Here is a 16,528-nt window from a genome sequence, read left to right as displayed (position 1 = left end):
ATTTGGAACTTTGCCAAATTTAAAACAAATATAAAACAATTTAGTTAAAGTAAAAATAACTGTATAATTTTTGCATAATTCTGCCTGAATACAAGCTACACCTGGGCTTTTCCCATTTTAAGCTGTCATTGCTACCTTATAAACTTCATCAAAAGATATAATAATCATCTTAATCATTACAAACAATATCATTCTTTACAATTAAATTTTAACACCAAAATTCTTGTTGTTATCTGGATCGGAATTCAACAAACCATGAAAACTGTCTTTCCATTTTTGTAAAACATCGTCCATGTTATTTGTAACGGATCCATCACTTCGAAACACCTCATTTGGAATTTTCGAAACCAAGATCATCTTTCATAAAATTACAGACAATTGAAACTGGTTAAAACTTACTTTTAGAATGATTAGCAAAATGTTTGTAAAATTGATTTTCGATCGTCGATATTTTTTTTCCCTGTGAAAACTTGCTATATTTTCCATGAATAGAGTTTAGCATGATATTTGATTTTAAAACACCTACATATCTTTTTTTTTTGCAAAATAATTATTTAAAATTGCAAAACGGAGCTGACATGGCACCACAAGACACGTGTCATGAAAAGATTTGCACACGACACTTGGACTGTTGTCCCTCTTCTACGCAACATGTAAAGTGTAAATCCGCCTTAACTTTCAATTACGCATTATCATTGGTATTTTCAAACGAATAGTAATTATTTGTTACTTTTGCCAAATTGTAACAATTGAAACCTGTGAGAGTTCATTCATTCTGCGGTACATGTAAACACTATCATGAATATTTTATATTTAATCTAAATATTTTTAAAATGCGAACAATTGATTATAGATTGGCTGTTATTTTTTATTTGGTCGGTTTGTTGTCTCTTTGCCACATTCCCCATTTCCATTCTCAATTTTAAATATTATTGTAAGGAGCGTTTATTTCATAGAAATTGATTCACTTCTTCGTCAAACTAAACCACAAGTATTTAGAGATACATCAAATATTTACCAGTATTGTAAACGAATCATAAAATAATAGGTATTCACACAAACTATAATCACAGAGTCATATTTTTTTTCTCTCCGTTATAGTAATTTCCTGATTTAACGATGCTTCAACATCTGCGAAAAATGACAGATTCAGATTCAATAGTTTATTAAAGTCTCACCACATACATTCAAGTATTTACACCATATAATAACAAGTACACAGTATAAAATTTAAAATGCATGTGCCATTCTTAAAAGAACTATGAGAGACTGTTATATCAATTATAAAACAACAGAATTAAAACATAAGTTTTGTTATTTATACAAAACATAAAAGTGCAATATCACCATGCACATCCAAGGATTAAACCTGATACATGTGGCAATTAGTTGCCTACGAATATTGCCTTTGGATTAACTAGATTAACAGAACTGCCTGTCATTCCGTTACACCATAAATCGTCCATTTTTTTGTTGCCTTTTCGTTTCTCCAACCAAATTACTAATTTTCTAGTATGAATATTGTGAATTTTTTTCACACATTTTTCCCATTTTAACATTTTATCATGAATTTTTCACCTATTTTGTTTTATTGTTTTGATTTTATGTTACGTACAGTGGGAACTATTGCATGGCTATATTAAATGCGAGTAAAATTGTAGTTGGTGAAAAAAAAAATTAATTAAAACACTATAAGCCTTGTCCGGTCAGGTTAAATTTGTAAAAAAAAATATCGAGAAACAATATCGTAATTATATGATTTTTTTTTAACCGTATTCTATCCACCTTTCTATTCAATAAAATTAATAAAGTTGATTTAAGACGACATTTTTTTAATTAGTATTGATTGTAGTAAATTTGATATGGTTATCATCAACAGTAAATATTAATTATTGGTTAAAAATATTTACTCGTGTATTGATTAACGGCAACGCCCGAGCATATACAAATAAATTGTAAGAAAATCATACGCAAATAGGTCCGTGTATTTCAATGGAATGGGTTTTCAAGTTTTCCTCATTATAAATAATATTTTCCCAGCATTAATAATTAATGATGATTAGCTATTTGAATAAGAAAGAATATATAATAAATATTATTTTGTTAGTCAAATTTAATAATGAACTACTAAAAATATTGTAAATATTTACTTGACCTATAATGTTTATTGCTGTTTCAATTAATCTTAGCACGTGAACCTGATTATAAAGGTTAAAGAAGTTGTGGCGGTTAAAGTGTTCTAACCGTCCTAAATCTTCCAAGATCTCATTACAAGCAAGTTAATTGCTTGACAAAAAAAAAAATCTTGGATATTAAAAATACAGTATGGTAAATATATTCGTAATTCTTGTCTATTCTATGTGTTGTTTCTGCGCTGAACATGTATCGGAAATTACGAGCGAAATATTCGACATCGCATATAAGACAAAGATAATTTCCAGCGGAACAACGTTCAGAAATTTAACGGCTTTCTCCAAAATATCCTGTGCCCAATCCTGCTCCACAGAGACTTACTGCTGTTCGGCAAGTTATGACAATGAAACAAATGCATGTCAACTGGATTACCTTCACCAGCCTTATACAGAGCAATCGGAGAGCGGATTATTAATTAAAAAGATGGACATAACAGGTAACTTACATTTTGATTAATATTTTTTAAGTTATTCGGGCATCGATTCATCAACATAAATTCAGAATGTGTACACAACTACGATATAAAAAATGAACATCTGAAACTATTTAGAACAATGGTAAAGGAAAGACGAATAATTGAATTCAGGAACAACAAAAAATTGACACAAATTTCGTATATTTTATAAAGAAATAGCCATTATGTACCAGGACGCCATTTAAAACACTTTGTACCAGATGAGTCATTAGGAATGTTTGCATCTTTTGGCATGCGTCGGTTGCGGAATGCTGGAAAAGAATCGTTTTTATATTACAATTCACCATTCACATACAGAAATACGACAGGTATCCTTCATGACCGACTGTGCGAGACCGGTATAGCCAGTCAAGGATGTTTTAAACGCCCATCATCATCCTTTACCACTTGTGAACACCAAATAAAGGCAACAGTAGTATACCGCTGTTCAAAAGTCGTAAATCTTTGGACAAAAAACAAAATTGGTGTAAATCTGTTATATTATTTAAGTAACAGTTCTTTTAAAGAATTGAATGCATCTTTTTGTAAATTTATTGGGATGAAAAAGCGTTGGCCGAAGAAAAAGCTCTGAAAATGTGCGCACGGTCAACGCTTTTGCAGCCCTATGAAATTACAAAAAGAAGTATTCAATTTCTTAAATGAACTGTTACGATAATAATAGAACAGCTTCAGTGTCCACAGGTGGTGAAGGGTGATGAATGGAGTTTAAAACGGCATTGACTGGCTATATCGTCCTCGCACAGTCGGTGGTGAATAAAAAAAAGAAGCATTCCATACTTGAAATTACATTTCTATCTAGGATCATGAAAACACGATTTCTATCTTTCTTTTTTTATTTACCCATGCACTTTGTTGGAGAAGCTCGTGTCATCAAGAATGATACATTTCAGTTTGAAATGAAGGCTAATTTTACAATGTCGCAAAATTGCTCTTATAGCCAACCAAAATAACGTTTTATAATGTCTGATTGATTGTTGGTTGCTTAACGTCCAGTGGCAAATATTCCATGGATGTTCAGGACGAGAACAAGTTTAAATTGATAAGTACAATAGTTAGGTCTCGTAATAGAGGCCGTCCGGGAAGATGGTCGGGGAAATTTGGACTGCCATTAGAAACTGAGGGTATATTGGATAGGGAAAGAAATGTTGCCTTGCAACAGTCCAACTACGGACCCTCAAAGAATTGTTGCAAGAGTTCTTTACGTACAAAGAGCATGACACTCTCTTTAAAAAGGCATCGGATTTAACGTCCTCATTCTGACCGGCCGTTGCTGCATTGATTGATACATCCCGCACAGGCAAACGGACGCCCCACTTTGGCAAGCGTTTTACTGCCGGTCGGAAGAAGACAAAGTGACAAAATGTCTATATCCCAGTCCTTGGGGAATGTCTTCATTATATGCAAATGTGTTTCCCCAGTCACCTTTGTGGTCGTGTTATACTGAAACAGACATTGGTTTCCCCGTTTGAATGGTTTTACACTACTTATTTTGGGGCCCTTTATAGCTTGTTGTTCGGTTTGAGCCAATGCTCCGTGTTGAAGGCCGTACATTGACGACCTGTAATGGTTTACTTTTTTAAATTGTTATTTGGATAGAGAGTTGTCTCATTGGCACCCCCACCACATCTTCCTATATATATGTACTGTAATTATCCGAATGTCAACTCAATTAAACAACTGTTATGAATTTAAAGTCATAATGTTGAAAAGAGGAACACAATGATTATGATACCACTTTACACAAAAACTCATTTGTACTCCCTGCGAAGCTGAAAACATAAATGAATTCAATAATTTTCGACTATGCATGTTCATTGTATTGAATATGTATAATGTTCCACTTATTTAGGACAACTACCGATAATGTGTTTGACGAGGAATGATTGCAATGAATTACCTAGTGGGACTTCTGAAGGAGTTTACACCATCCATCCCCCTGGCAGGGGTGTGGTCAAAGTCTACTGTGAAGCGGCTGGTTGGACGGTAAGTATATACTGTTAATGGTTATAAGTTTACACCATCAATAATCCGGGCAGTGCTGGGATCATTGTTAACTGTGATGTAGAGGTTAAGACGGTACGTCCACTCCGTCAGTGGGTGTGGGTTTACATCACCAATCCTCCTAGCAGGGGTGTGGTCAATGTTTACACGAACCTATTTCCAGGCAATAGTTTAATTAATGTTTACTGTGATACAGATAAAAAGTCATCTTTATAACTATGGCCCTCTTCCAGAATCATTAAGATTTTGTCCTTGTCGTTTGTTTATGGCAGTTTAGTTACGTTGTATTGTAAAGTTGCTATCATATTGACATTGATATTACATCTCCTTTATACACATACCTTCAGTTTTATATTTTTCAGCGAGAAATTTTTCTAAGAACATATAATTTAAGATAAATAAATATTCTATACGGGTATCCAAACAAACGTGTTTCGAAGTCATTATCTCTTTAACTACAAAAAAACTAGGTTACTTGTCAATACTATTTCTTGTAAATAAATTTTCATGACATTGTTAACAATTAAATTTTTTTTTTTATTTAATTGGGATAGTTAGGAAATTAAAGAGAATGTAAACAGTAAGTTTGTGCGTGTGTGTCAAATATGTTTTGTATTATTTAGAACACGGGTGTGTTTACAAAGCGAAATATGGACGTCACATTATGATAATTAACTCATTGAAGTTGTTTATAAAGGTATCATATTTATTAACCATATATGGGAACCATGGCATCTGTCATTACCGATATTGTCAACTGTTAAATGGTCTCAAATGACATTACAAAATGTATTGGATCGTGTTCAAATATATATAAGGTGGCAATTTTCAATTTGTTAATAAAATTACATGCATGCTCATTTATGTTAAGATCAATTGATATTTTATATTGTGTCTTTCTATGTTGTAATGTTACACTACTGTTTCAGGTAAGGATGAAGGTTGGTAACAATTAAATCGTGTAAACCCGCTGTATGTGTGTGCACCTGTTCTAAGTCAGGAACTTGATTCTCAGTGGTTGTCGTTTGTTGATGTGGTTCATAAGTGTTTCTCGTGATTCGTTTTTTATTTAGATTTGACAGTTGGTTGTCCTGTTTGAATGATTTACCCAAGTCAAGCCCCATATAGCTTCCTTCGGTGTGGGCTAAAACTCCGTGTTGAAGGCTTTACTTATATCAATAATGGTGTACTTTTACAAATTGTAATTTAGATGGAGGTATGTCTCATTGACTATCATACCACATCATCTTATACATGTATCTATTTATGACAATTCATACATTAAGTACTACTGATTGATTGATTGATTGATTGTTGGTGGCAAATATTCCATGCATGTTCAGGACGAGAACAAGTTAACAATAAATACGATAGGTACATGTAGGTTATACACGTACATGTATCTATATGTGATAATTCATATACTTACAGTAGTTCTATTGATACTAACGGTGTAATACTAAAAAAGTAGAAGAAATTTATTATTAACGAATAGACGATACATTATTAAAAACTTTGTGTTCGGATATTTATAATAAATTATTATATTTCTAACCTTCAGCTTAAGTAAAATGCCATTTGGAAAGGTATAGTTAGAGGAAATTAAAATATGTATACGTTATTTAAAGTTGCAGTGATTAGGAGCTGGATACAAATTACACAATAGAGAATAATGGCAAAACTAAATAATAAAAAAACCAACAACAACCAAAATAAAAGATATAGAATAATGGGGTGTTAAGGTATATAAACTGTGGTAAATAAAATATTACGATAATATACTTATTACCGACATGAATAATGTACAGAAAAAAAAGAAATTGTAGAACCGATAAATTTTATAATAAAGTACTTTTTATACAGATTATTTTTAGAACAAGCGTTATTTTTGAAGATAAGGATTGATTGATTGATTGCTTAACGTCCAGTGGCAAATATGTCATGCATATTCAGGACGAGAACAAGTTCACAATAAATACAATAGGTAGGTTGATACAATAGAGGCCATCTGGTATGATGGTCGGGGAAATTTGGACTGCCACTGGAAAATGAGGGTTTATTGGATAGTGACAGAAATTTGGCCTTGCAACAGGCCACCTACGGACCCCTCAAAGAGTTGTTGCAAGGGTTCTTAACGTGCAAAGAGCGTGGCACTCTCTTTACACGAGGCATCGGATTTAACGTCCCCCTTCTGACCGGACGTGACTGCGAATTTGATACAGCCAAACGGACGCCCCACTTTGGCAAGCATTTTACTGCCGGTCGGGAGAAGACCAAGTGACCATATTTCTATACCCCAGTCACCCTTGGGGTGTTGAAGATAAGGAAAAAATACCCCAAAAAATAAAGAAATACAAGACTACCCATCCAGACCATCGAGTAAGCTCTGTGCGTGGTAATTTAGTAAAAGTAATAACAATGTAAAACGTAACAATGATTATGATTTAACCTCGTCCTGAACATAAATGAACCATTCCCCGCTGGACCTTATTAGATGTCGTACTGTAAGGAATATAAACGCAATATGATACTCTATAACGATTTCCGACATTGTGTATTGTTTTCTTTGGAAATTTATGTTCAGTACGACATTAAGTGTATATCAAATCAAATTTGAGAGTTTCAATCTATTCAATGTCCAATCTAATCAACATAACGATCATGTGTCTAATAATTGCTTACAAATATATGAAAACGCTCACTTCTACTTTATGTTTTAAAGACCTTTCGGGATTCTTTTGTTTCGTAGGATTACTACACACCTTTTTAACTTTGAAGACTGAAATGTCATTGGTCGATGTAATAATCACAGAACAGAATATAAAAGTGTTGTCAGAAATCTTGGAAATAGAATCGGATAGAATGGCCTGTTTTGATTCAAAATAACTCAAATAAAAAAAAAAATATTGACGGCGATAAACATTGTTTGTACAAAGATGCAAGAGCGTTCCATGACTTTCGTACTGTTTAAGCACATGCTGGACGAGTATTTTTCACAATTTAAGCCTCATGGTTGATGTTACTATTTATAACTTTAGGTTATTCAACGACGTCTTGATGGAACAATAGATTTTTACAGAGACTGGGCCGATTACAAAAATGGATTTGGTGATGTTGGTGGTGAATACTGGTTAGGTAATAAATTACAGGGGCGAATCCAGCCATTTATAAAAAGCGGGGTCTTCAACCCAGAATCAAGAGGTGGGATTACAACCATTTATCCCCATTTAAATGCATAGATGATCAAAAAAGGGGTTCCAACCCCCGGGAATACACCCACCACTGAATAACTTACAAGAGACCCATTCATCGGAGGCGCGAACTGTAACTCTTTTGAAGAAGATTCTAAAGTCGATTTTTTTATAACATAATAATCGGTGGTTGCTGTGAATTTTTAAAATCCGAAGAATTTAGAATTAATAATCATCGGCGGGGTTGTGAACTCTTAAAGCCGAAGATTTACCTTTATCCATGTATTTCCTAGGAGAAAATGATCGGAGATTCAATGTGGCTTTCCGTTATATTAAAATATAAACACGAACATCATATTTATCTTTATTATTTGAACATAAAGAAATATTTTATCAAATCTATCAGGTGACATCGCATGCCAGCGCTGTATTTTTTTTTAAAGGCAATACGTTTAATGATTTCATGCGTCAAATTGTATACGGGAAAAACACACATGCTGCCTCGCAACAGGTCACCTATTGACACAGACGAAATGTTACATGTGTTCTTTAATGTGCAAAGATCATACACGAGGCATAGGATTTTTTTGTCCCAATTTTTACCGCCAGTTCAAAAAGAATTTATATAAAAAAAATAACCATAAATAACAACAACCTATTCAGAGCACCTGAGATTAACCCAGATTTTCGTGTTGCTTATTTTTCTGTGTCGTGTTTTGTGTACTATTGTTTGTCCTTTTATTTTTTTAGCCACTGCGTTCGCAGTTTATTGTTTATTTATGAGTTTGAATGACCCTCTGGTATCTTTCGCCCCTCTTTTTCAATTAAGGACTCTATGTTTTTATTGAATAGTGCGTTTTCTTATTAGAATATAAAAAATAATCATGCCAGTTTTTTAATCACCAAAAAAGTAAAATAAATAAATAAAAAAAACACCTGAAAAAACACAAACAACGAAACGTGTTATCGAGATTATTATATGTAAAATAGACAAAATCAATTCGCTCAATTTAAATACAATGATAATCTTCTTGAATCAATTAAACATTACATTAAGCCTAATGTATCAGTACAAATCTTATATCTATGTCTATTTGTATTTTTTTTTCTCTAAAGGTAATGACAATATCCATACAATTCTATCCAGGAGACCATACACTCTTAGAATTGACCTTGAGAATTTTTCAGGCGAGACACGTTACGCCGAGTACACAACTTTCCATGTTGGGGATGAAACTAGTAATTATCTCCTGAATATAGGAGGGTACAGCGGAACAGCAGGTATGGTTTAATTAAACAAGACCAGTTATCTCCCGTTTAACATACGGATATCCGAGTCAAACAGATAAAGGACAAGGAACCCGTTAAAAAGGAAAACATCACTAGGAATTTAGCACGTCCGAGGCGACATTTTAGATAAACCTTCAATGGTTTAGGAACGATCATACTGATAAATTTGATTAATTGACTGATTTGTGTTTAACTCTACTGTCACCACTATAAAAGAGGGACGAAAGATAGCAAAGGGACAGTGAAACTCATCTATCTAAAACAACTTCTGACAACGCCATGGCTAAAAATGAAAAGGACAAACAGACAAACAATAGTACACATGACACAACATAGAAAACTAAAGAATAAGCAACACGAACCCCAACAAAAACTAGGGGTGATCTCAGGTGCTCCGGAAGGGTAAGCAGATCCTTCTCCACATGTAAGCTATTTCGTGGTGGTCAGTTTGATTGTTTAGGAAGCCGGAGTGGGAAAACTGAATACTTAATTAAATCAGATTAAAGTCGAACGCACCTGACTTTTGTGGGATTCGAACTAAAAACAACAGTGTCCACAGGCTAGTGATACAATAGTTGGACCACTGAGACCACTCGGTAACCTAAAACGTTTAAAAAATCAAAAAATCAAAAAAAGATAGAGGAAGATGTGGTGTGAGTGCCAATGATTGATTGATTGATTGTTGGTTGCTTAACGTCCAGTGGCAAATATTTCATGCATATTCAGGACGAGAACAAGTTCACAATAAATACAATAGGTAGGTTGATACAATAGAGTCCATCTGGGATGATGGTCGGGTAAATTTAGACTGCCACTGGAAAATGAGGGTATATTGGATAGGGACAGAAATTTTGCCTTGCAGCAGGCCACCTACGGACCCCTCAAAGAGTTGTTGCAAGGGTTCTTAACGTGCAAAGAGCGTGGCACTCCCTTTACACGAGGCATCGGATTTAACGTCCCCCTTCTGACCGGACGTGACTGCGAACTTGATACATCCCGCACAGCCAAACGGACGCCCCACTTCGGCAAGCGTTTTACTGCCGGTCGGGAGAAGACCAAGTGACCATATTTCTATACCCCAGCCACCCTTGGGGATGTGCCAATGAGACAACTCTCCATCCAATTAACATTTAAAAAAAAAGAAAAAAAAAGTTAACCATTATAGGTCAATGTACGGCCTTCAACACGGAGCCTTGACTCACACCGAACAGCAAGCTATAAAGGTGTAATACCACCAAATCATGGTATGTCACATCCGGTTATATACGAAAGTAGGTCTAAAAAAATATTCCCTTGAATGTGACCGTTGTAGGTAATTTATCCTACATTTTATTGCAGTAAAACTATTTCTGTGTCATAAACATATGTCTTGGGTATTGCAAAACACCAGTATTTTTTAATTTGTGATTTCTTTAGAAAATTTTATAATCTTGAGGTTACATGGTGACTAAACCTTGTGCACAGATAAAATAAGGAGAGAAATTTGATTGGTTAACTTCCAATGATGGTTATTTTCTTATATGCAATGAAATGTTATGTGATTTTTTTTTCTATAGAACTGGACAGGATAAAACTTTACTCATGCCAACTATTTCTTTATTTGAAACAAAGACAAATTCTGCACAGTTTTTTGAAAAGTGCAAATTTAACAAAGACTAATAGGGGAAACTCAATGGTGGTATTACACCCAAAGGGCCCCAAAATTACTAGTGTAAAACCATTCAAACGGGAAAACCAATAATGTTTTAATATGCATAAACAATAAGGACCGAGCTACGACCAAACGGGGCTTAAAAAGAATAGCAAAATTCATTTAAATATATATAAGAAGATGTGGTATCAGTGCCAATAAGACAACTCTCCATCAAAGTCAAATTTTGCTAAAGTGTAAACCATTAAAGACACACAAAAAAACCGGTCTTTAACACAGAGCCTTGATTCACATCGAACAGCAAGCTATTAAGGGCCCCCAAAAAATGACTAGACTAAGTGTAATACCATTCAAACGGGAAACCCAGAAGTTCTAGTCAATATAAAAACTTTGGCTGATCAAGTTGAGACCTTATATTCTTATTAGTTTCTCAATTTATCAACATGGAATTGTACAAAAGTATTTGATACATTTTGTCAGTAAAAATACATCGATTTCTAAGCAGACTAGATATCATTGAGATGGAAGCCATCTCTGTGGGCCCCGCTGTCAATAACGTTGGGTAAATAAATATAGTGTGAATCAAAATTGTAAGCGATGGACAGACCAACAGACAGACAGACCTTTGACCTAGGAAATTGTACATACATCATGACACACACTCTGGTGTTGGTTAAAATGGATGTCAAGTATAATATTTGAAATCAAAACGGTTCCCAAGATATAGAGCGGACACAATCTTCAACTCAGGACACAGGGTTGTCAACTAAAACCAAAGGTTTTTTTACCTTGACCTTTGACCTAGGAAGTTGTACATACATCATGACACGCCCTCTGATGGTGGTTAAAATGGATGTCAAGTATAAACTTTGAAATCATAAAGGTTATCCAGATATGGAGCGGACACGATCTTAACCACAGGACACAGGGTTGTCAACTGAAACCAAAGTTTTTGACCTTGACCTTTAAACTAGGCAGTTGTACATACATCATGACACACCCTCTGGTGTTGGTTAATAAACATGTTAAGTATTAAGTATAAAATCAGAACGGTTATCTAGATATGTAGCGGACACGATCTTCATCACAGGACACGGGGTTGTCAACTGAAACCAAAGTTTTTGACCTTGACCTTTGACCTAGGAAGTTGTACATACATCATGACACACCCTCTGGTAATGGTTAAAATGGATGTCATGTATAAACTTTGAAATCATAAGGGTTCTCAAGATATAGAGCGGACACGATCATCACCACAGGACACAGGGTTGTCAACTGAAACCAAAGTTTTTTTACCTTGACCTTTGACCTAGAAAGTTGTACATACATCATGACACGCCCTCTGGTGGTGGTTAATAAACATGTAAAGTATAAAGTATGAAATCATAATGGTTTTCTAGATATTGAGCGGACACAAAGTTAAAGTGTTACGGACGGACGGACAGACTGATCACTATAGGGCGACCCGACTTACAACCAAACGGCATTGGTATCGACACAATGCAAGTAAAAGAAACTGACACATTATAAATTTCGGGTTTTCACATCTGAATCATTATCGTATACGTCTATATTGACTCAAATTGATTAAAACATTTTGTTAAGTATGGGCTTTGCTCATTGTTGAAGGCCGTACGGACCTATAGTTGTTAATTTCGGTGTCATTTGGTCTATTGTGGTGAGTTGTCTCATTGGCAATCATATCACATCGGTTTTTTTTATATATAAAGTTGCAACCATTGACACCTTTGTTTCAATTGATTTGATTGTCAATTGATGCCATGAAAATAAGTGACGGTATCTAATCAAAATGAACGTTACAAACGGTGTTGCATTAGAATTATTTGTATGCACTAAAATGCCATACTTATATTTTCATATTTTAAGGTGATTTAATGGACCACAGTAATGGTTTCGGGTTTAGTACGACTGATAGAGACAATGATGGCCATGCTAATGGAGTGTGCACCGACATGAGACATGGCTGTTTTTGGTTTGACTTTTGTACCATGGCAAATCTGAATGGAGTATACTATCCAGGAGGAAATGTTGGGTCCAATCAAGACGATATATACGTGTGGTCATGGGTCTATGGACATACCAATCCAATGAAGACAGTTGTTATGAAAATAATATAAAAATTAGATGTAAATTAAATGAAAATAGAATAGAAGTAAAGTGTACATGATGACACTGTTTCGGATTAAGTGTAACATGTGCAACATCGTCACGTTATTTTCAAAAATGTTATAGGTATCAATTATTCAAAGTACTAAAGTAAACAGCAGACTGTACATCAAAATAATTATCAGGAAGATAATCGTTATTTGGCTAAGTTATGTTTATTTATGTAATTTACTTCTATATTTAGTTTTTTAATCATAGAAGGCAATTTAAAACAAGTGGTGACTTTAGTTTGTGTTCAAAACAATGAGTGTGAACTTGTCAATTCAAATAATAAAAACGTTGTAAACGTATGCTGTTCATAAGAAAACACATAGTGACATTGGTTTAATTAAACTTATATTTTCGGGGAGTTATCTTTATCTTTGACTAAGACTTCGTGATCTTAAAATACTCCTAAGGTAACCACATTTTTATTAAGTGCCAGCTGGAGTCAGCCTCGGCCCCGAGTATACGATTTTTAGGCAGTTAAGCTGCCTTATGCGAGCACCCTGGATTTGTGTCCTACCCAATAAATGCTGAAATACGTGCCGTTGTTATCATCTAGCTGGTTACTATGTTATTTATAACTTATTGGACTGTTTTTTCATACTTTACATTCTGGATTAAAAAAAATATGACCAGAAAAACCTTAAATGATCGTCGATTTTCCCAAAAGTTTTGAAGTTGCACATAGGAATCCTTGTGTAGTTTATTATCCCCTGAGCTTTTGGCTAAGATGTCAAAGAACAAATGTATGAAATATTTAATCGCCGAAAATCTCTAAAGACAAGTAGTTGAGATTTCCCAAATTGAAAAAGTCGTAGGAATATTGTTTGTCATCAATACGTAGTACAACGTCAATAGTCTATTATGTAATAAGTTCAACTGTTCATGCTGTTGGCGGCAATTTCAAATTAGAAGACGATTTTTTTAATATCTTTTCAATGTCTAGGCAGGGGTTCAAATTAGCGGTGGTCCGAGTTCCGCGACCTGCCACTTTTGCACGCTGAAATTCGATTTTGTTTCTAGCTATATGTACGCCCGACGGAGTCACCGTCCACTTAAAAAAAAAGAAATAACTTTGCAAACCTTTTCACAACAGTCTCCAAATAAACGATCTAAAAACTTATTTTCATCATTAGAATTCATGACAGCGATGTTTATTTTGTTCAACCGCTAGCTTTGTACAGAAAATCGCCTACAAATAGTGTTTAAATTCGACTTAAATCGTATCTGATTGACAAAAACGACATTGTAAACACAATAAAATGGCTGCCGTGAAGACAACATTTTACAATGTCCGATCCGATTCCGGAAGCGGATAAGGGTAATTCCGGGTTTGGCAGTCAACTACAAAAAAATCCAGACAGGTGACAAAATACATCTATGCATAGCAGGCCTGGGTTAATGGTAATTTGTAATTGTAATGCATTGTAATATTACATATTTTTGCTGTAATGCAAAGTAATTTGTAATGCACATTTTCTGCATTACAATTACATGTAATGTAATAATTACTTTTGTTAAGACTCAATGTAATGCCTCCATTACTGTACATTACTTTTCATTACAAATTTGTAAAATACATGAAATTGAAGAATATTGTAAAATAGAAATAAAATATTAACAGAAACAAAAGAAAGTATTGAATAAAAAAAATTGTCACAGTTAAATACTGTATTGAATAAATTGCATCAAACTTTACCATACATATTAAGGTAAGAAATATAAAATTGTTAAAATCATCAAGACTTATTCTTGGTTTCTGATATTTGTATAAAAAGATATTGGGAATATTTTGGTGTTCGGTGGTCTACGAAAAAAACTTCTAAAAAAACTATATAGATGGATGGAAAAAATATGAAGATGAAACTTTTGTATTCTATACACACTTTACATGTATTTCGATGAAAGATTGAATATGTTAATCAACATTTTTACACCAAACTGGGGTTTGGGTCTTGTCTGTGTTATTTCATCTAATTAATATCAAAATGTTTTTATTGCAATCAAATCTTCTCAACTTATGTTTGTCTTCACAGAGCCCTTAGGCATTTAACAACATAATTTGTTAATGACACATATATTATATCTCTTTGAAATCCCTTTATGATGTCTTAATGATTAAGTGATCAATGATAAAAACAAAATTATGATAATTTATTTATTTTTCACCACCGAAGAACTTTTCCAGTTTCATGCCTCCTACTACTCCACCAAAGAGTAGACACAGGTTTGGTGCAGTACATGATTTTGACATTTACTTGTCAGAGCCACGTGAAGAAATGTCAATCAATCCACTGGAATGCTTGAAGTCAAATTCAGTGCATTTTTCTTAAGCTAATACAGCTATATCAAGTATATAGCCATTTCCTCCACATCAGCTCCTGTTGAAAGGCTTTTTTAGTATTAATTCCCGGAAAGGTGTACAGACCTGATCATTATTCTCTTAATGACAGCATGTTTGAAACACTTTTAATAATAAAGAGCAATGGACATGTTAATTAACCAGTATTTGAAGTCTATGTCTATAACACTGTATATATATGTACATATACCCCAGTAATAATTTCTGATAAAAATCTGTTTTTGAAATGTTTTTAGTTTTTACATTGAAAAAGTAATGTGTAATGTAATGCATTACACAGGCAAAGTAATTGTAATGTAATGTATTACATGTGAGAAAAAATGTAATTGTAATTGTAATGGAAGAATCACAAAGTAATTGTAATGTAATGCATTACATTGCAATGTAATGACCCAGGCCCGATGTATAGTAAATGAATATAAACACTAGAATTGAAAAGCAAAAGAATTATATGTTAAAGAAAGAAATGTTCAGCAGAATATATTTTATACAGACACTCAAACTAATACTTTTTGACAAATTTTAATGTCAAAATCAAATACAATGTGACAGCTGGGAACAGTGTATCTACCAATATATATGTTCATGGTCACACTACAGTATGCATTTTCTTTATCAGTGATAAATGATGATAATGCATGTGAGATGCTTTTAAAGTGTTAACAAATTACTGCAATTTTAAAAAGGGTATTTTTTTCTCAATTTTGAAGGGTCAATTAAAGTAGAGGGAAGTTTCTTACTTTATTTTCACAAATAATGCAACTATATTATATAATACCTGAATGCAAGCAAATCATATGATATATAAGTGGTGTCCTTAAGGCCACTCTACCCTCTCTTGTTTGATAACTTGGAAACGGTCGAGATCCCCACCCCTAAACCATATTACGGTATTCAAGTTAAGGACAATATAATAGATAAATTAAAATATAGGAGTTGTCCCTGGAGTCACCCACCCCTCCTATTTGAGAACTTGGAAACGGTTGAGATCCCCACCCCTTAAACATATGTATTCATGTTTGAGACAATATTAAAAATCAAATGAAATATAGGGAGAGTCGCTGGGGGTCACCCACCCCTCCTGTTTTAGAATTTAAAAACGGCCCAGATCTCCAACCCTAAACCATATATTTCATGTATGGGACAATATAACAAATCAGATGAAATAAAGGGGGAGTCCCTGGGGTCACAGT

General features: G+C 33.9%; 1 protein-coding gene across 1 annotated transcript; it reads left to right on the top strand.

The window, feature by feature from the left end:
• Nucleotides 1-2,225: 2,225 nt before the first annotated feature.
• LOC134719605 (fibrinogen-like protein A) lies at nucleotides 2,226-13,649 on the top strand. Its single transcript, XM_063582596.1, has 5 exons — nucleotides 2,226-2,629; nucleotides 4,518-4,651; nucleotides 7,708-7,804; nucleotides 8,977-9,141; nucleotides 12,689-13,649. Exons 1-5 carry the CDS (start codon nucleotides 2,326-2,328, stop codon nucleotides 12,937-12,939), a joined length of 951 nt encoding a protein of 316 aa, XP_063438666.1. The 5' UTR covers nucleotides 2,226-2,325; the 3' UTR covers nucleotides 12,940-13,649.
• The last annotated feature ends 2,879 nt before the right edge of the window (nucleotides 13,650-16,528 follow it).

This window comes from Mytilus trossulus, chromosome 5 (genome assembly GCF_036588685.1).
Source record: "Mytilus trossulus isolate FHL-02 chromosome 5, PNRI_Mtr1.1.1.hap1, whole genome shotgun sequence".
In the NCBI taxonomy this organism is placed as follows: domain Eukaryota; kingdom Metazoa; phylum Mollusca; class Bivalvia; order Mytilida; family Mytilidae; genus Mytilus; species Mytilus trossulus.
This window is presented reverse-complemented; position numbering and strand designations above follow the sequence as displayed.

Bases quoted from the DNA above. Each gene is read 5' to 3' on its own strand.
- LOC134719605 (XM_063582596.1), top strand. From the start codon at position 2,326: ATGGTAAATATATTCGTAATTCTTGTCTATTCTATGTGTTGTTTCTGC. The intron at 2,630-4,517 runs GTAACTTACATT...CCACTTATTTAG, and splicing joins TAAAAAGATGGACATAACAG to GACAACTACCGATAATGTGT. The intron at 4,652-7,707 runs GTAAGTATATAC...TTATAACTTTAG, and splicing joins GTGAAGCGGCTGGTTGGACG to GTTATTCAACGACGTCTTGA.